We start from the raw sequence: 21,482 nt of genomic DNA on the forward strand, positions 1-21,482 counted from the left end.
GTACGGTGACCTACAGACTAGTTATTAACCCGTAGTGTTGAATATTTTAAAAAGAAATATGAAAATAATGGAACTGAAAATAATTCTCATACAAGTAGGATGTTAAGCTAGCTATAAAACCTGTTTAAACTTTTGACCCATTATTTTAATTGTTTAATTGTCAGTATAAAATGCAGTTGTTTTTCATTCTTTCTTAAGGTTTATATTGTCGGCGATCTCTATTATCTTGAAAAGTTTCGAATTCGGGACTTACAAATAAAGGCAACACATAAATATTGGAACCAACGTTTAACTTATAAATATGACGTCATCGTTGAATTTTGACGTCACGAAGCGTTTTCATTGCTGCTTATTACCAATCTTTTAGACAAGAAATGTTTAGATGTGCAGTATTTATCTATTTATTGACAGGTAACGTAATGAATATGATCTGTTAAAGTGTTATGGCTTACAACCTCAAGCTGCTGTCGACATTACATTATACTTTTCCTCTAAGTTCAGTATTTTTGTGATTTTACTATTTACAGAGGCTCCGGTGACGTCACACAAGAGAACATGTTTGACACTTATGACGTCAATAGGTTAAAGATTGCAAAATCTCGTGTCAAGTGTTGCAGTAAATTTTTAAGACTATTTGCGGACTTTAGGCCAAATAGGAGGATAGTAATGCCCTGTACCGTCAGGCGGCAAATGGTCATTTTAGGCTTTTAAATTGATAACATTTTACCGTTATTCGTCAAAATATCCTTGTCGGGATTCGTCAGAGGTTCCAAAAATCTCCTTGTCGGGATTCGTCAGAGGTCTCAAATATTTATCGTTACCGTCATTTTGAGAAAAAAAGTTAACGTGATTGGTCACGTCATTTACCAAAAATTACCGTAAACGTCAGTTGGCAATTTTTTTTACCGTTATTCGTCATGAAGGTATCCGCATTATTACCACGCTCAAACACCAATAACAAATATATATATGTTATGAGGGGTGACATGCTTTTTTGATGTGGAAATATAAGGGGTCAAAAGTTATGGCCTTTGAAAAAGAGAAGAAGGGGGAACGTGTGAAGTGAGGATGGGACGGACCTTTTTCGGGAATTCGGGGATATCAGAAAACATTTATATAATCTTTTCCTGATATGTTATGGTGACTGGTCTGGATACTTTGTGTTATTTAGGTTTAACTGTCTCGGCACCATGTTTTATTTAGGTTTAACTGTCTCAGCACTAGAGATGGTTATAGAAATAGAAGATGACGACGGACATAGAGAAAAATATAATATAACCGAGGAGCTTGATGGTATGATATTATGATAATCTAGGAAGTTCAACGATTGTAAGGTAGACAATTATGATTATTTATGAGTAGTTCAGCGAAACGATGTTTATGACTAGTTGAAAAATAATAAATAAAACTACTTTAAAACAAGCTGAAAAAGACAAATGTTCCATTTGTAAAGAAATTTGAGAGAAAAAAAAAGATATCATGAGCTCTGATGTGAGGTCTTTAATCATGAACAATGAGCCGAAAAAATGCATTTCATTATGAAGTCACTGAAAAAAGGATCATAAATTTGCAAGTGTGACCATAACCAATGGTTACGATTAAGACACATACCCAATTAGTAGAGATTCGGGCAAAAACATCTACTAGTACTTGCCATAGCAATGTGCAAGACAAAACCATTTTTTTTTATTGTCCCCATTACCTATAATCAAGACAAAAACACCTACCTCAGTAGTCAAGCAGTATATAAGAGATATTTGCATAGTGATATGCAATCCACAGATTTATATTTTCTCCAAATTTTTAAAAGGCTAAAATGAAAAAGACATTTAAATCTACTCATATATTTAAGATTGCAAAATATATTATAGTTTGAAAGTTTTGAACGTAAATCACTTAAAATATCGTTATTTCAGAACTAATGAAAGACCACCTTCCATTCGACGTACCTGATGAAAGTATGGACGAAGAATATAAAACAAAACTACGACCACGGCGAGATACAGCCAGTGTTCAGGATCAAGTACCATGGAGTGAGAGTTTTATATTTGAACTACATTTACTTTAAGAAACCCTTTGCTTAAGTTTAATGTCCATTTTAGGATAAGGGTTAGGATTAGGTTTGTCAAGGATGCATGGATTTAGGACTATGGGGAGTGTAAAGGATAGGCATGAGAAGGTTTGGTATAGGATAAACATAAAATACGTATGGCCTATGGTTCCTCGACACTGTAAGACATTTACTAATGCGCAAAACTTGTATATCTGTTAGGATAAATCAATCTTATTCAGTTTTAGTTTTACTTGTCTATCAAATTTGAAGTAAAATTCAAAATCCGATTCTACTTCTTGAGGAATCGTTACTATAAACGTTATTGAAACATTTGTTTGGTACAAGATATTAGAATAAAATCGAATTTATCATTCTTAATAGATAGAAATTTACCCGAATGCGAGAAATACATCGAAAATTATAGAAAACAGAACAGAGGCGCACCGTTACAATTGATGTACAGTGTGGAAGAGCATGAGCACATCGTTTTAACATGTCATTACTGGTGAGTATGATTAATAAACATGCACTACAAATGTATCTCTCATATTCTCTCATCGTTAAAGCAATGTTAAAACTTTGTTAGCTTATGAGACATACAATGCTCATGGGGTAAATTATACAAATATTGGTGTTTTTACTTTTTTTTTTCGAAATAATGTATTGCAATGTCACTTGAGGGTATACTATAAAAATATTGGTAAAGTTTTCTCAAAAAACAACAATTTTATATGAGTTAGTACTGTAAAAAATTGGTGTTGTTTCCTCATAGAAAAACGTTGTCACATGAAGTTACAAATATATTGTAAAACATCATGTTGGTGTTGTTTCTCATAAGACAACAATGTCAAATGAGGTTATATTGTAAAAATAGTTTTGGTTTTATTTCACATTAGACATACTATGACAAATGATTGTATACTTTACTATTATCATTATTATTTTAATCAGTGGTGACAAAGAAACATATGGGAAAACAATCGAATGGAAAAAACTTGACAGAAAGAAGGCAAAAGGGAGACAATTCCGTATCGTTAGAATGGATATAGACATGCATGACGATGAGAATGATAATCGGGTGTATATTGATGAAGAATACGGCCTACATATCAAAAACGCTACAACAGGTGAACTATATAACGGACTTAAAAATATTAATAAGAAGTCTCATTTGTAAACATATGAAAAAAAATATAAGTTTTGTAAATATACTAATATATGTTGAGGCGGATTGGGAAGACGAGATGTTTAATTTCACGGTGATATTTTCAACATTTTCATCAGTGATCATCAGTTAAACTGTGTCAGGTGATACTCGATGGCCTACTGCCCGAGCTACTGCCACAGCGTCGTCTTGCCATTTTTCATATTCCGTTGGTATCGTTCGCATCTCTCGGTCTAAGCGGTATTACTCTGATTTATAAAAGGTAAAAATTGTATGATTTTTGGCACTGTGATTGTGGCGGGCTTTCAACCAATTCGTATAGGGATCTACCTTGGTTACAATCCTGGTTCATAACTTTACAACAGTATTGTGGGCGCCAAGTTCAAATGACGTTGAAGGAATTTCAAAACTCCTGTATGTAGATTGTATGCCAATAAATACTATAAAAGATGACCTACGCATGTTTTGCTTTTTACCGTTGATTCTAATGAAGACCACCATTTAAAAGGCACTAGCTACGAGATATGAAAAAAAATTAGATTGTCTTTGGTTTAATCATTAATACCAATGAAATGATGAAAAAATAATTCGTTTTTATCAACCAATTTAGTTGAATTTTGTCAAAATAAGCAAAGAAACATTTCTGATCAATTATTCAATTGCAAGTGAATAATTCGACCTCATTGAATCCGTTTTCATAATACCTTCAATTTAACCAAATAGCTAAAGATTGGTTACACATTTATAAAACGAGGTCAGCCATTTAAAGGAAAAGAATGAACATCGAAAGTGAAACAAAGGTGTACCATTTCGTTGACTGATTCGATCCACAAAAAAAAAATCAGTCTAATACAGGTAAAAACGATAATTTGCTTGTTATCTAACCTATAAAATCAAATCAAACAGAACTAGAAATACTAATTGCACGATGTCGCTATGTATTTATATTTATGTTTATATCGGGTCATATAACCATCGGCAGTCTCCGTTTATTTCAGACAAATAGTAATATGAATTATACGTTTTAGCATATTATAAATCGAATATGAGAATTTGAGTCAAATCGGTGATTAGGAATTTGACAGCTAGTACGGGGCGCTGAATGGGACTCTTGTGGTTTTGTACTCAAAATTCAATTCTGTCATAACAAAAGTGACTTTTGTTCAACAAAAATAAGTTCAGTTTAACAAAATTTGTATCATACTACAAATTTAAAATTTTGTCATACAAAATTATCTATCAGCGGACAAAAGTCACTTTTGTCATGACAAAATTCATTTTTGTTACACAGACTTGAATTTTGTTACCTAATTTGAAAATTGGGCGACAAAAGTCAATTTTGTATTCAAATTAGTTTAGTTTGGTTTCTGTGAACTAATTTGCATACAAAATCGACTTTTGTTACACAAAATTGACAAAAATGAATTTTGTCTCAACAAAATTGACAAAATTGACTTTTGTCTCAACAAAATTGACAAAATTGACTTTTGTCTCAACAAAATTGACAAAATTGACTTTTGTCTCAACAAAATCGACAAAATTGACTTTTGTCTCAACAAAATCGACAAAATTGACTTTTGTGAGACAAAATTGACTTTTGTGAGACAAAATTGACTTTTGTGAGACAAAATTGACTTTTGTCTCAACAAAATTGACAAAATTGACTTTTGTCTCAACAAAATTGACTTTTGTCTCAACAAAATTGATTTTTGTCTCAACAAAATTGATTTTTGTCTCGCGAAAGTCAATTTTGTCTCACAAAAGTCAATTTTGTCTAACGAAAGTCAATTTTGTCTCATAAAAGTCAATTTTGTTGTTACAAAATTGAATTTTGTCGTTACAAAATTGAATTTTGTCGTCACAAAATTGAATTTTGGCGTCACAAAAATGAATTTTGTCGTCACAAAATTGACTTTTGTCTCAACAAAATTGACAAAATTGACTTTTGTCTCAACAAAATTGACAAAATTGACTTTTGTCTCAACAAAATTAACAAAATTGACTTTTGTCTCAACAAAATTAACAAAATTGACTTTTGTCTCAACAAAATTAACAAAATTGACTTTTGTCTCAACAAAATTGATTTTTGTCTCAACAAAATTGACAGAATTGACTTTTGTCTCAACAAAATTAACAAAATTGACTTTTGTCTCATCAAAATTGACAAAATTGAATTTTGTCTCACAAAATTGAATTTTGTCTCACAAAAATCAATTTTGTCTCACAAAAGTCAATTTTGTCTCACAAAAGTCAATTGTGTCTCACAAAAGTCAATTGTGTCTCACAAAATTGAATCTTACCTCACACAATTGACTTTTGTGATTTAATTTCCATATCAGGTAACAAAAGTCAATTTTGTATGCAAATATGTTTATATTTGCATACCTTTTAGACAAAATTGACTTTTGTCATGACAAATATGAATTTTGTCTACAAAAATGAATTTTGTCATGACAAAAATTAATTGTGTCTACACAAATGAATTTTGTCATCACAAAATTGAAGTTCTCACAAAACAAGTCTGTAGCACATAGTTTTGTAAGACAAAAATGATTTTGTTATGACAGAATTGAATTTTGTACAAAACCACAAGAGTCCCATTCGGCGCCCCGTAGCTAGTGCCCTTTAAATATATATTTATTTATTTTTTGTAGCGGATAGAGGGACTTACTTTTGTCACGATATGAAAACCAAGGATGTTTATGTGAAGAAATATCTCGATGTTAACATGCTGAAAAACTTTTTCTTCAGTAGTGACAGATTTCGTGTCTTTTTCCATTTAGAAGGTAAGTGGTCATTTTTTTTCTATAGACGACAGTAAACGTCATGTATTTGAAATGTTTTCCATTTGTATCCGTATGCAACAAAGAAGATATAAGACCTTAAAAATATCACAATAACACTTTGTGTATAGATAATGAAAGTAAAACAAAGATGACTTTTACGAATTTCAATATCGAATGTGGATTTTTTTTACCTGGTTATGTTAGTTACTTGTGAATATCCCGTTGACTAGAATGGTACACGGGTGACATTTGTTTTGTGTACAGTATTTTTGTTTATTTATTTAAATTACTTGTCAGGCCAAATAAAAATATAACCTTTAAAATAAATTTAAAAAAAAATCCCTACCTACCGACCCTAACTTTTTTTAGATGTAACTGGAACCACACATACTTTTTTATTTGGCCTCAATACCCTGTTGATTAGAATAAACAAAAGCAGATAGTGATACTGTATTTGTTTTGTACATACAATAAATTCCTCTAGTTACTATTATACTGTGGATTCATTTATTTTCGTGGGTACCAATTTTCGTGAGTTAAGGAAAACTTACATGTTCGTGAATACTTGAATTCGTGGTTTTGCCGAAGTCTGCCTATAGAAAAAAATTTATTCGTTGAACATTTAATTTCATGGTTCACCTATACCCACGAAATCCACGAAAATTGGTATCCAGCGAATAATAATGAACTCACATATTTGAGTGACCTGTGACTATCTTATTGATTCCTATTTAGTTATACAAGAAACAGATATTCCAATAAGAAAGGGTAGGTATATGTTTAACATATATTTTGTTTATTGTTCAGATTTTTGATTTACGGCTTTATTAAAAAAAAATAACATTATTTATGTTTAATGTTTTAACTTGTTTATTTTTACCTTATTCTTGGGTTCCAACCATATGTCCCCATTCAAATGTATTGATTGTATAAATTTGCTGCAATTTTTGTATAATTGACATCGATTTTATATATATAATTTTTGGTAAATCAATTTTTCCCAAATTAAGTTAAGAAAGGGGGGGGGGGGGGGGGGTAGGGGTGTCAATGAAAAAACTTTATGAATTAAGTTTTTTTTTTTATCCTACATTGAATTTTTGATGTCGTCCCTAATTGTAATTATAATGCATTAATGACGAGTTATCAATTTGAGTCAGTTAAAGAATGGATAATATATCAGTATATCCCCACTCTTCCAGAGTAAAAATCGGTTCGAAATAAGAAAATATATATTTTTTTAGAAAAAAAAAACGAAAATAATTTTGTATAGACGTTACGCGCGATGTTCGTACATGTAAGCGTAACATAACGTCGCGAATATTTCGTAACGTTTTAAAAACGCAAAAATTTGACTGAAACGTTGTTTTTTAAGCAAGTGCGACATTCTTGTAAGACTCCGCAAAATCGACGGTGCTTTTTAACTACTTATCGAAAATTGATGTATTTTAGTTTTTTGAAAAATTAAGAAAAATAACATTTAAAAAAATCATAAAATTCTACCATTTTAAGAGCACTGATAAGCAACCATTTGACGTAAATTTTAGTTGAGTTCGTTTTTACGTCAAAAAAAAGGCGGTGCGACAACCTTGTAAGCCTTTGAAAAATCGCTCATACATTACCATATATCATTTTTCAGGATATTTGTCTTTAAATTCATAAAATTAAGCAAATTAACATTGATATTAAATACAAATACTAAACTTTTTCCATTTTAAATAAATGTTTTTTGATTCTCAAATCTGGAATCCCATTTTTTCCCCCGTGTGACAGATTTGCCCTTGCAGTATGGAACGCTTTTATTTTCTATGACGTCATCATAACGTCATAAAAATGCATAACAGACTGAAGGAACCATGCTGTTAAATAATGGAAAATCCCGTTTTTCAAAATATTAAATAGTTTAGACGAAAATCATAGTTTAGTGGTTACAATTAATGAAATATGTTACGCGGGACAACCTAAAAATAGCCGTTTTTTTAAATGAAGCTTGTCGCATGCAGCATAAAACATAGTTTCAACAATTATTTTTTTCGTTTTTAGTTTAAAAAACCTTTTTTTTTTTATAAATACGTACAATTAGCAATGAATATGATATCACAAAATTATATATTTTGGACTTGCATCTTGCCAACTACACCGATTACCCAATGAGGTACGAACATCGCGTAACGTCATACTTTGTCGGGGAACGTGCAGTGTATATAAAGTCGGGAATATGACGATTGAAACTGTATGAGTACTGACAACGTAGTTGTGTGCAGCAACTCATAGTAGAAATTTTTAAGATATGGTATGAATTGGCCAATGAGACAACTACCCACCTAAGTTTAAATTGAGTGGCTGCAAGGGATTAATATAAGTTGCAATAACTTGTTTCCCAATCCACTATAAATATATAAATATGTTTACACTAAAATACCCTCTATTATTCTTTGTATAAACTATAAACACACATTTGATTTCAGTTGACTCCAAAGGCATAAAATTTAGCAAACCTCTTCCAGAACAAGTCTGTAAGTATTTTTATATTGTTCAAACTGAATAAAGAGATTATCTTCTTTCTGACCTATAGATGTTCAATGTAGTTTATAATTAAAAAAGAGAAAGGGTTTTTTTGAACTAATACAATACACTTTTAATGATATTATTTTTCAACGAATCAAATTATCCCCCAAATTTTTCTAAAACAATTATATGTAATACAAAAATAACAAATCAAAGACCTGCAACATACCATACATTTTATTTATAGCAAAACGCGACAACCTCGTGTATTACTCAAGCTGGGGTGACTGGACGCCATGTAGTGTTTGTGGTGCAGAAGGCGAGCGCAAAAGACGGGGTATGTTCAAGTTTATTCACGATACCTTATAGAATGTAGTTTTCAAGATAAAAATGGATAGTTTTTTTTGGAAATTAATCTAAAACTATAGTTATTATACTAATGAATAATAATAACACCGTATCAAGAAACTTTCTTGTGAAAATTATCCCATAAAAAATGAATAAAACAATATGTTGACCAAAACATTAAGGAAACGTTGCAAAGAAAAAAGCAATATATATAGATGTTCAAATATAGTTTTATCAATAGACAGGTTACACAATGTCATTAGTGTAAGATATGATTATCATACAAAAAACTAGAACTAAATATTAAAATCACAAGTTTGTGATCATAACGGGCCGGATAGCTCTCTGACTAACTGATTGGTACGCTCTCTATTAGATTATACACTGTATGTGTAACGGTTTATTTCTTCCTCAGTTTTCCAGTTGTTTCATCATGCACATGCGAATATTTATTTACATATATTGGTGCTGGTATCAAAATATAGAAATCAAAAAGGGTAAATTGTTAAAAGTATATTGTTGTTATGATTATTTCATAATTTGTAGGAGAGGTTCAAACTTATATTATTATTTAATACGAATAAAATTGAGAATGGAAATGGGGAAGCATCTATATTTTTATGTTTTCTTGATTTGTTACAGGAACATGCATGGCCAAACTATACTCTGAAAGACAGATGATACAAAATTACGAACAGTTATATTACATTTTACGTTCGTACAAAGCCGGGTTACCATGTAGATCCTCTCTGTTTGAGAGATATTATTATAGTATGTCTAGTTACCGTGATCGACCAGACGAGATGGAATATAAGTCATGTCACGTGCAATGTTGGAAGGGTTAGTAATTATTATAACAGTATGTCTAGTTAATACCGTGATCGACCAGACGAGATGGAACATAAAGCATGTCACGTGCAATGTTGGAAGGGTAAGTTAATATTATTATAGTATGTCTAGTTATACCGTGATGAGATGGAATACTAGTCATGTCACGTGCAATGTTGGAAGGGTTAGTAATTATTATTATAGTATGTCTAGTTACCGCGGTCGACCAGACGAGATGGAATACAAGTTATGTTACGTGCAATGTTGTAAGGTGAGTAAATATTATTATAGTATGTCTAGTTACCGTGCTCGACCAGACGAGATGGAATACAAGTCAGGTCACGTGCAATATTGGAAGGGTGAGTAAATATTATTATAGTATGTCTAGTTACCGTGATAGGACAGATAAGATGGAATACAAGTCATGTCACGTGCAATGTTGGAAGGGTTAGTAATTATTATTATATTATGTCTAGTTACCGTGATCGACCAGATGAGATGGAATATAAGTCATGTCACGTGCAATATTGGAAGGGTGAGTAAATATTATTATAGTATGTCTAGTTACCGTGATCGACCAGACGAGATGGAATATAAGTCATGTCACGTGCAATATTGAAAGGGTGAGTAAATATTATTATACTATGTCTAGTTACCGTGATCGACCAGACGAGATGGAATACAAGTCATGTCACGTGCAATGTTGGAAGGGTCAGTCAATATTATTATAGTATGTCTAGTAACCGTGATAGGACAGATGAGATGGAATACAAGTCATGTCACGTGCAATGTTGGAAGGGTTAGTAATTATTATTATAGTATGTCTAGTTACCGTGATCGACCAGACGAGATGGAATACAAGTCAGGTCACGTGCAATATCGGAAGGGTGAGTAAATATTATTATAGTATGTCTAGTTACCGTGATAGGCCAGACGAGATGAAATATAAGTCATGTCACGTGCAATATTGGAAGGGTGAGTAAATATTATTATAGTATGTCTAGTTACCGTAATCGACCAGACGAGATGGAATATAAGTCATGTCACGTGCAATATTGGAAGGGTGAGTAAATTTTATTATAGTATGTCTAGTTACCGTGATAGGACAGATGAGATGGAATACAAGTCATGTCACGTGCAATGTTGGAAGGGTTAGTAATTATTATTATAGTATGTCTAGTTACCGTGATCGACCAGACGAGATGGAATATAAGTCATGTCACGTGCAATATTGGAAGGGTGAGTAAATATTATTATAGTATGTCTAGTTACCGTGATCGACCAGACGAGATGGAATATAAGTCATGTCACGTGCAATATTGGAAGGGTGAGTAAATATTATTATAGTATGTCTAGTTACCGTGATCGACCAGACGAGATGGAATACAAGTCATGTCACGTGCAATGTTGGAAGGGTCAGTCAATATTATTATAGTATGTCTAGTTACCGTGATAGGACAGATGAGATGGAATATAAGTCATGTCACGTGCAATGTTGGAAGGGTTAGTAATTATAATTATAGTATGTCTAGTTACCGTGATAGGCCAGATGAGATGGAATATAATTCATGTCACGTGCAATGTTGGAAGGGTAGGTAAACAAGTAAGTCCAGCACTGGCCTCAGTTGGCCTGTTCAGTATTATCAGATATTAAACGTTTGTATTAGCTATGAGATTTTCGAATAGTTTGGCCTCAAACATTATTAAGGAGACAAAAATGTCAAAACGCACCTCTGGTATAGTCTTTGCATAGTAATTAAACTTGGAAAAGTGTTTGCGTCTTTCTTCAGTAATCGCAGCATGATATACTAACCAACTAAGTTTAAATACAAACCAAGTCAATAAAAAATTAATTGTATTCCGATTGTCTGACGATTTTTATTTAAAAAAATACTAACTGACCTCTTACAATTACTATATGATTTCAATTACACATTTAAATTACATGATGAGACTCAAGAAACTTGTTAGGAATATTGTTTCTTCACTGATAGTCTTCTTTGTACCTTAGTTGGTCTCCTGTACAGTGTCCTACAGTAGCGAGCAAATATTGACCATACTTTACAAATGATGTGCTGTCTTTTATTTCATAGCTATTTTCAATAACTAGCGCTAACTGGCCTGCACAATTTGTCTTATTGTGTGTTTTGCTATTGCGACATGTGTTCAAAATAGACAAGACAATTGATGTGCGAATGACAATCTTTTTTTAACCCCACCACATATTATTGTACCAAGTAAGGCTGGAACTGGACATTGTGTTATTCATTGTTGTTTTAATACAGGTTTCAATTTTTCGTGAGGAGTAGTGTTTTTGTGTTTGGTTTGGTTTGTTGTACTGTCCATGCTTTTGTAGTTCATGTTGCCTTTTTCTGTTTGTCTTTTTCATTTTTAGCCATGGCGTTGTCAGTTTGTTTTAGATTTATTAGTTTGACTGTCCCTTTGATATCTTTCGTTCCTCTTTTAGCTCACCTTGCCCGAAGGGCCAAGTGAGCTTTTCCCATCACTTTGCGTCCGTCGTCCGTCGTCGTTAACTTTACAAAAATTTTTCTCCTTTAAAACTACCAAGCCAAATTAATCCAAACTTGGCCACAATCATCTTTGGGGTATTTAGTTTAAAAAATGTGTCTGGTGACCCGGCCAACAAACCAAGATGGCTGCCACGGCTAAAAATAGAACATAGGGGTAAAATGCAGTTTTTGGCTTATCACCCAAAAACCAAAGCATTTAGAGCAAATCTGACGAGGTTAAATTGTTTATCAGGTCAAGATCTATCTGCCCTGAAATTTCCAGATGGATCGGACAACCTGTTGTTGGGTTGCTGCCCCTGAATTGGTCATTTTAAGGAAATTTTACCGTTTTTTGTTATTATCTTGAATATTTTTAAAGATAGAGATAAACTGTAAACAGCAATAATGTACAGCAAAGTAAGACCTAAAATCAAGTCAACATGACCACAATGGACCATCTAAGGAGTTATTGTCCTTTATAGTCAATTTTTAACAATTTTTATAAAATATGTAAATTTTTACTAACATTTTCCACTGAAACTACTGGGCAAAGTTCATTATAAATAGAGTTAATTGTAAGCAGCAAAAATGTTCAATAAAGTAAGATGTACAAACACATCACCATCACCAAAACACAATTTTGTCATGAATCAATCTGCGTCCTTTGTTAAATATTCACATAGACCAAGGTGAGCGACACAGGCTCTTTAGAGCCTCTAGTTATGTGTTACAATTCTATACCGGTGTGGTATTGCTGAATTTGCTTTAAAAAAAAGATATTTATATTTTACTCTATAGGTGGTAGTGGCGGAAAAAAGTTTGCATCAGTCAAGCTAGACAAAATAGAATTCACAGACGTTATGAAGAAATGTATGTAATATTATTGTATAAATAGAATATCAAGAAGGTATTAAATTATTAGAATTCTTCAATTAGAAATATGATGTCTGAGAGTCACCAAAATGTTTTAGCAACATATATAGGTCAATTAGAAAATTTGGAATTAAAATTTTTATAAGTTGCCGAAAAGAAATTTAATAATAGACTTTTTTTTAAAGAATCTAATGTACTTTTAAAGTTTGACCTGAGTCCCCGTATGAGGGTTATGACATTTACAACTGATACATTTAGGAGATAACTGTATTGTAATTTAAGCTCCAACGGCATCAATTGGGGATTTGATGGTCGCAAATTAAGTTTACTGGCGACGCGTTAGCGGAGACAGTAAACGGGTATTTGCGACCATCAAATCCCAAATTGATGCCGTCGGAGCTTATATTACAATATAGTCATCTCCATTCTAATGAAACTGACAGAAAACAATGTTAAAACATGTATTTAAAATCTGTCATATGCCATCTGCGCTTGCCAGGGGCGTAGCTAGGTATTCAGTCAACTGTAGGCACAAATCGGCAGGGGGTCTGGGGGCCGCTCAAGGCCCCCATCAGGTCCAGGGCAGAGCCCTGGTAGGGGGTTCAGGGGGGCGAAGCCCCCCGACGGAAAACGGTTTTCAGCGTTTTAGCTGCAAAATTTCATGTACAAAAATATTAAATTTACTGGTTATTTAATCATGGAAATTATAATATACATGATGAAAAGTTCGAAGAACTATGAATAATTTACCGTAACATCTGACTGGTGAAAAACGCATTACAATCGGAAATAAAAAAAAATATATATTTCAAAGTATGCATTGCCCAGCATAGATCAGCGTATCCCTTTAATTAAGCGCTGCAGTACACCCTGTTTGGTATTTTCATATCTAAGACTATCCCGTTCTGACTGATATATACATTTAACTTAATCTATAGTACATATTGACGATCCTTCATAAAAAAAATTAGGCAAGTCGTTAACACTGATATTACTATATAATCAAACTATCCTTTTGGCTAGACATCAACCATCAATCTTTTGATTCTTAAACCTTCACCCAAGCCACACAAACACATACACACATAGTCGATGCCTAATCCAAAAGTTCTGATCTGTTCATACTATCATAACAAAATTCAAGAAATTCATATGTCTTTATATCTTCTACTATAAAATCCCTACCTGCTTAGAAATTTGAATAATTGTGGTCATTACACGCAGATCTGAGAGTACTCAAAATTACTGGAAGCTAGTTGATTGATTGATTTTTAAACATCCAGTGTCAAATATTTAAGCAAATTCAGGACAATTTTTTTTTACAATAAATGCAACAGGGAGCTAGGTCCTGTAATAGGTGCCGTGCAGAACTAAGGTCTGGAAATTTGAAAATGGCATGCATTGGAAAATGATGGATTACTTGGATAGGAGCAGAAATTTTGCCTTTCAGTAGACTAAATACGAACTCCTCAAAGAGTGGCATTCTCTCTACAACTAGGCATCGGATTTAATGTCCCCATTCTGACCAGACGTGACTGCGTATTTATACATCCTGCAAAGCGGTAGGCAAAACGGACGACCAACATTGGCAAAGGTTTGATTGTAGGTCGGGTGAAGACAAAGTGGAAAACTAGTTGAAAACTAACAGCAACTAATTAAAAAAAATCATGTGTCTAAGTTTTGGATCATTCAAGTTTTTTTCATAGAAGTGAAATGATCAGTACCAACAAATGACCAAAGTTCTAGTTTATAGTTTCTATATATAAGGTAAAATCATATAAAAACATTTATTTATATCCAATATTCCATTCACTAAGGACGAGAGGCTAGTGTACACCTGACATTCGATAATCAAAGAGTTTTGACAACTTCACTGGCGTTCATCTACAGATAACGTTGTTTATTATTTTTTTTAATTTAAAAAAAAAATTGTGAAAAAATTATGTGTAGGCACGTGCCTATAGTGCCTAACGGCAGCTACGCCCCTGCTTGCGCGTACGTCCCATAGTATAAATTGTCAATTGATGCCATGTAAGAAAGTGACGTTATCCAATCAAAATGAACGTTACAAACGTTGTTGCATTAGAATTATCCGTATTGTTCTTAATATTTTTAGTTGTTGTTCAGATCTGTTTACGTAACATTACCGAGGATCTCTGTTTAACTGTTAGTATTAAGCAGGAACTACTTTCCGAAACATTGGATTTAACTCTTCACTTTTTAATAGTATCCTTGGTATCATAAGCGGCATTAAGCCAGGTAGAGTCTGGCAACATTGGATTATAACTCTTCAATTAGTATCCTTGGTATCATAAGCGGCATTTAGCCAGGTAGAGTATGGAAACATTGGATTCTCTTCAATTAGTATCCTTGGTATCATAAGCGGCCTTAAGGCAGGTAGAGTCTGGAAACATTGGATTATACCTCTTCAATTAGTATCCTTGCTATCATAAGCGGCATTTAGCCAGGTAGAGTATGGAAACATTGGATTCTCTTCAATTAGTATCCTTGGTATCATAAGCGGCATTTAGCCAGGTCGTGTCTGGCAACATTGGATTTATAACTCTTCAATTATTATTCTTGGTAACATAAGCGGCATTAAGCCAGGTCGTGTCTGGCAACATTGGATTTATAACTCTTCAATTAGTATTCTTGGTATCATAAGCGGCATTAAGCCAGGTAGAGTCTGATGCTAGACAGTCAATTATTCCTACTTTATATTTACAGTTCCAGAGACAACAGTAATAGCTACAGAAGGAGACAGAGTAGACCTAATTTGTCCAGGGTAGATATCGTTATACATATTTTCTATTTTCCATTTATATTTGCCGTCGATAAAGTTATTTATTATGTTTGGTGGGGTTCGTGTCGTTTAGTATTGAGTTTTCTATGTTGTGTCTTGTGTACTATTATTTGTCTGTTTTCCTTTTTCTTTTTTAGTCACGGCCTTGTCAGTTTATTTTCTATCTATGAGTATGAGTTTGACTGTCCCTCTATTATCTTGCGCCCCTCTTTTATTTCATGTTTTGTTAATTTCTTGTGATGATTTCATATAATGAATTATTTAAACAAAAAGGACAAAAGTAACTTTATTATTATACTTCGCTTTAAAAATTAGAAATACAAACGCAGACGTTGAGTCAATGTGAAGAATATATTTCCTTTTATCCTATTTCTTTCATTTCCAATCTGTTCGGCTGTAGAATATAACCACATTTGATGCATCAGTATAATTTAAACCGACCCCAATCGATTCAAACGATCCTTTAGTTTACCGAACCATTTAGTTAAACGAGGTGGTGGACCACTTAAATAAGATTGATTTCAGTTAATCATTCCAAATATAAACAAGTAAAACAGATTGTAATCGAATGATATTGTTTAATGCAATCTACATCAAACTTAAGAGACTCATTTACAATAGTCTAGTATGACGATTTAAATAATTTCCTCTTACTGTTTGAGAGATGATACATAACTATCCATCAGAAACCGAGTTGTTTGGCTGTTTTGATTTTTTGTTTTTTTGTTTTGTTTAGCAATTACTAATAAATCTTTAAACCTTTTTTGTTTCAGATCGTCGATAGACACTCTTGTTTATTGGATAAACGGAACAAAATATATGTCGTCATTAAAATTACGCGAGAAGATGGCTGATAGAGTAGAAATCGATGCCTATAATGTTTTTGTTATACATACTTCACTAGTAGAAGATTCCCGCTCATACACATGCTCTTATGCTGGTAAAACAAGAATGATTTTCCATTTGAAAGGTGATATATTAGAAGAATTAGGAAAAGATTCAGTTAAATATTATAAGAAGTTGTAAGGGTTCCACGGAACCTAGTGTCTCGCTTACTTTTGCTGTTAATCGCAAGATCAACAAAAATTAAAATTTTGACATGAATTATTTTTACCATACAGGTTAATATACAGTCTTAAAAAGAGACATGTGTCTACAGAATACTGTGAACTCATTATTATTCGTTGGATACCAACTTTCATGGATTTCGTGGGTACAGTTGAACCACGAAATTAAACGTCCAACGAATGACAAATTTTCCATCTATAGGCTTGTATGCAAAAAATTCAAAACGGAAAGACCCTAAACAAATGGCAAAATCAAAAGCTCAAACACATCAAACGAATGAATAACAACTGTCATATTCCTGTCTTGGTACATGTATTTTCTTATGTAGAAAATGGTTGACTAAACCTCTTTCTAAAGCTAGCTAAACCTCTTACTTGTCGCATACAATTTCATTAGATTGACAACGATGTGTGGACAAAGCAAACGGACACGGTAGGTAAACATGTCAAAAATAGGGGAACAATAGCAACACGAAACTCCACCAAACACTGAGAGTGATATCATGTGCTGCAGAAGGGTAACATATCCTGCTCCACAAGTGGCACCCGTCGTGTGGCACATGTTATTACAAATACGGTAAATAGTCTAATTCGGTAGGTCACATTCGCGAAAAGGGTACGGGATTGAAGTTATGACACAAGGGACACATCCGATATCATCTGACTGTGAAATAGATATTCCATAACGATCAATCAAATCGCAATGGCGTCCGTAAAACTTTCGAAGTAATGATTTGAACTTCACCATTTGGAACTCTTTGTTTAAAAATGTTAAGGTCACAATTGAGAAGCTGAAATCATCTCTTTTGCCGTAAAGTTTTATTTTCAACCGACCCTCATATAAGTCCTAATAAAATGGCAAAACAAAAAGCTCAAACACATCACACGAATGGACAACAACCGCCACACTCCTGACTTGGTACAGGCATTTTCTTATGTAGAAAATGAAGGATTGAACCTTGTTTTATAGCTAGCTAAACCTCTCACTTGTATGACAGTCTCATCGAATTCCATTATATTGACAACGATGCGTGAACAACACAAACAATCACAAATAGGGGTACAGCAGTCAACATTGTGTTATAATCTTAATCACAATTAAGACATACTCTTTCAAAACACATTTTAAAATGTATTTTGAATACATATACTTATATTTATACTGGGTTTTTTTTACAGTTCTTCCACCTCCTGGATTGCGTAAGTAATAATAAAAAAAGGATAAGTGTCGTATTAATAAAAAAGTGTATTGACCAAAAATGACTAAATTTGAGAAATATATATCCAAATGTGTCAAAGAGACAACAACAGACAACAGCAGAAGGTCACCAACAGGTCTTCAATGCAGCGAGAAATTCCCGCACCCGGAGTCGTCCTTCATCTGGCCCCTTAACAAATATATATGTAACACTCAAAAACGTGTCATTCTCCTCAAACGTGTCTACATAACGTCACTGAACTACAAAAAATGTCTAAATGTAAAAGTGCGCCACAGCGTGTCATTTGTATAAACGCCCAAACGCGTCCAATCCCCCAAACGTGTCCATATTAAGCTTATTTTATTTCTTTTACTGGAACTATCATTCGTGTCCATATTATAAATACGTAGATTAATTAGTTATTGTTATTTCATTAAAAACGTATATTCATTTTTCTATTTCATTTAAAAAAAAAATTACTTTAGCTAGGCAGTATACCCCTGGTAATAATCGGGGCGTTTGTTTGGCTATGTTGAAGGATGTAAATGTAAGCAGCCATGTTTAGTTAATGTGTAGGTTTTAAATCAGATACCTCGTGTAGATGAATGTCTCATTCTCTGTGCATAAAACCCTTTGTAGCATTTCACTCGTTCATTTCATCAGTTGCATTTTGTATGGCAACCTTTATTTTTTATTTTTTAAACTTTTATAAAAAACGGCCTCTACTACATAACGGAGAAGTCATAAAATATCGGTCTTTAACTGCTCTAAAAGTTTTAAATGAAAATTCTATCCGAATAACCGGTATGATAATAGAATCTGAAATATTTGTCACTGGATGGTTTGTCTCTTGTTCGTGTGTATTACGTGTTGCTCGAAACCTAAAATATATTTTTAAAAATGAGTACCAGTTTATGATTTGAAGAGCTTTTAAAATACCAGCTGCTAAAAAAATGAAGTTAATTCTGCTAAAAGTCCGCCGTGCAATATTCGGATAATATAAAAGGCATCATTGGAGTTTATTAGTATAAAATATTTCACTTAGTAATTCAACTGTACTAAAATTATTTGTATGTTCACATGTTAAAAGTTAATATGTTACAGATTAAATTTGCAAATGTGATAATCGTTAACAATCGGCATTGAACAAACTAATGATACTTTTTACCAACTGTTTCCCCCATCATAGAATTGCCGTAAACGTTATTGGTGTCATTTAGGACATTTGTGTATTAGCACTAAAAGACGTGAGACGTTTGGCGTATAACAGTGGACACGTTTCGGCGAATGACAATAATCGGACACCTTTGGTGGTTATAAAATCGGACATGTTTGGGCAAAATTGAATATCACGGACACGTTTTGGGGGAATAGACACGTTTGAGGGAATCGGACACGTTTGGGAGTGTTACATATATACTAGTTCAGTGCTAATGAACTCCATACTAAACTCCAAATTGTACACAAGAAACAAACTAAAATTAAAAATAATACAAGACTTACAAAGGCCAGAGGCTCCTGACTTTGGACAGGCGCAAAAATGCGGCGGGGTTAAACATGTTTATGAGATCTCAACCCTCCCCCTATACCTCTAGCTAAAATTCAGCTAAAGAGAAGTCCGAGTCTGATGTCAGAAAATGTAACAAAAGAAAATAAAGAAAATAACAATAATACATAAATAACAACATACTACTAGCAGTTAACTGACATGCCAGCTCCATACTTCAATTAAACTGATTGAAAGATTATGTCTCAACATATAGATATCAGGCACAATCCCTCCCGTTAGTGGTTTAGTATCATACCATTATAATATATATGAGAAGAACATAAACCGTGGCATGACAATAACTGGTTTTTAAATAAAGTCCATTCTAGTAACTATAGTAACACTCTAGGTTAAATGGACATAACTATTGAGCAAGAAATCATGATAACTGGGTGTTTTGTTGGAAGCCACTTATAAAATCACTTACTAAATGCAGTAAACTGAAAATTCGTACTATACTTTTAGTTTTTAATTTACTTATGTAAAGCCTACTTTATCCTACAAGTTTTTTTATATGTGAGTTGCAGATTTTGATTAACAAGTTGTTGAACCTAATAAAATGTACCATTATAACTACTCTCAGAGACTTTGATAATACAAAATCTTTTTATTATAGCTCCATGGATTGAACATCTGATTTATTTGTGCTATAGTTTTACGGTGGATTTTTGGGTGTTTGTGATTTTTCTTGTGGTTCGACATAAACACCGCCTTGTTGCACATACGACAAAGAGATTTAAACCAGTAATCGATGATTCTGATGAGGATGAAAATAACAATGTAGAAGTACAAACCATACGTCGTGAGAGCGAGACTCAGTTGTATCGTGACTTTGATGAATATTCGACTGAGAATGAGGCTCTGTTGTCAAATGACTTTGCTGAATATTCAGCCGATAAACAGGTTTTGTTGGAAAGTGACTTTGATGACTTTTCGAATGAGAACGAGATTGTGTTGAGAAGCGACTTTGATGAATATTCGCCTGAAAACGAGTTTATGTTGGAAAGTGACTTTGACGAATTTTCGGCTGAGAACGAGGTAGTGTCCGCAAGCGACTTCAATAAATATTCACAAAATGAAGAGGTTTTAATGTCAAATAATAAATACTTTAATACATATCGGGATAAAAAATATATATGAAAATGTTGAATTAATTAAAACATTATAAATATGCTTCAATTGTATTTAATATATAAATTAGGCTGGAGTTAGTTTTGTCTTAAAAATACTAGTCTTTAGACTTTCCTCGACTTGCGTGATGGAATAGAAGATTGTCTTGAATGCATATATAGATTTATGCAAATTTGGTATATTTGTTTTTCTTTGCTCTAAATCTTTTACACATATATCTTGGCTCAGCTTCCATATTGTAAAACTTTGAATTTCTGTGGAGCCACATTCTTGCATCGACTGTATATGGAGTTATAAGTTGATATGATATTTCAAGTTTTATAATGGGTTGATGTTGCAATGAAGCTATTAAACCAAAAGTTCCTGTGGTATCTTTTGCCTTTCTTTTTCAATATAGAATGGGCTATCATTCTTGTTTATATATTTATTGTTAATCAATTATTTTGCTTGGCCTTCAATTCTAACCGCGAATTAAGATACTCATCCTTCTCGCAAGCAGATAATTTTTTTTTTTTATTAATTTCAACTAAAGACTTGCTCTGACTAATTGGGAAAAATATACATATGCAATAATACGATAATTTTTTCATAGATCCTTTCGTGTTTACAGCATGTTTGGTATGTATTTCCGCGGGGAAACGTTGGATTGTTCACTAAGTTTGAAT

The 21,482-nt window shown here is 33.0% G+C and overlaps 1 protein-coding gene across 2 annotated transcripts; it reads left to right on the forward strand.

The window, feature by feature from the left end:
• Positions 1 to 295: 295 nt before the first annotated feature.
• Positions 296 to 20,860, forward strand: LOC139529783 (uncharacterized). Of its 2 annotated transcripts, XM_071325676.1 has the most exons (15): positions 296 to 411; positions 1,204 to 1,293; positions 1,917 to 2,033; positions 2,435 to 2,558; positions 3,005 to 3,180; positions 5,873 to 6,004; positions 6,740 to 6,772; positions 8,470 to 8,517; positions 8,757 to 8,846; positions 9,500 to 9,697; positions 12,994 to 13,065; positions 15,796 to 15,853; positions 16,645 to 16,841; positions 18,118 to 18,138; positions 20,303 to 20,860. In XM_071325676.1, exons 1-15 carry the CDS (start codon positions 375 to 377, stop codon positions 20,824 to 20,826), a joined length of 1,917 nt encoding a protein of 638 aa, XP_071181777.1. In that variant the 5' UTR covers positions 296 to 374; the 3' UTR covers positions 20,827 to 20,860. The 2 variants fall into 2 exon arrangements, with proteins under 2 accessions (XP_071181777.1, XP_071181778.1); XM_071325677.1 differs by lacking the exon at positions 6,740 to 6,772.
• The last annotated feature ends 622 nt before the right edge of the window (positions 20,861 to 21,482 follow it).

This window comes from Mytilus edulis, chromosome 7 (genome assembly GCF_963676685.1).
Source record: "Mytilus edulis chromosome 7, xbMytEdul2.2, whole genome shotgun sequence".
NCBI lineage: Eukaryota > Metazoa > Mollusca > Bivalvia > Mytilida > Mytilidae > Mytilus > Mytilus edulis.

Coding starts and splice junctions, on each gene's coding strand:
- LOC139529783 (XM_071325676.1), top strand. CDS start 375: ATGTTTAGATGTGCAGTATTTATCTATTTATTGACAG. Junction 2,559..3,004: donor GTTTTAACATGTCATTACTG/GTGAGTATGATT, acceptor TATTTTAATCAG/TGGTGACAAAGAAACATATG. Junction 15,854..16,644: donor GTAGACCTAATTTGTCCAGG/GTAGATATCGTT, acceptor TTTTTGTTTCAG/ATCGTCGATAGACACTCTTG.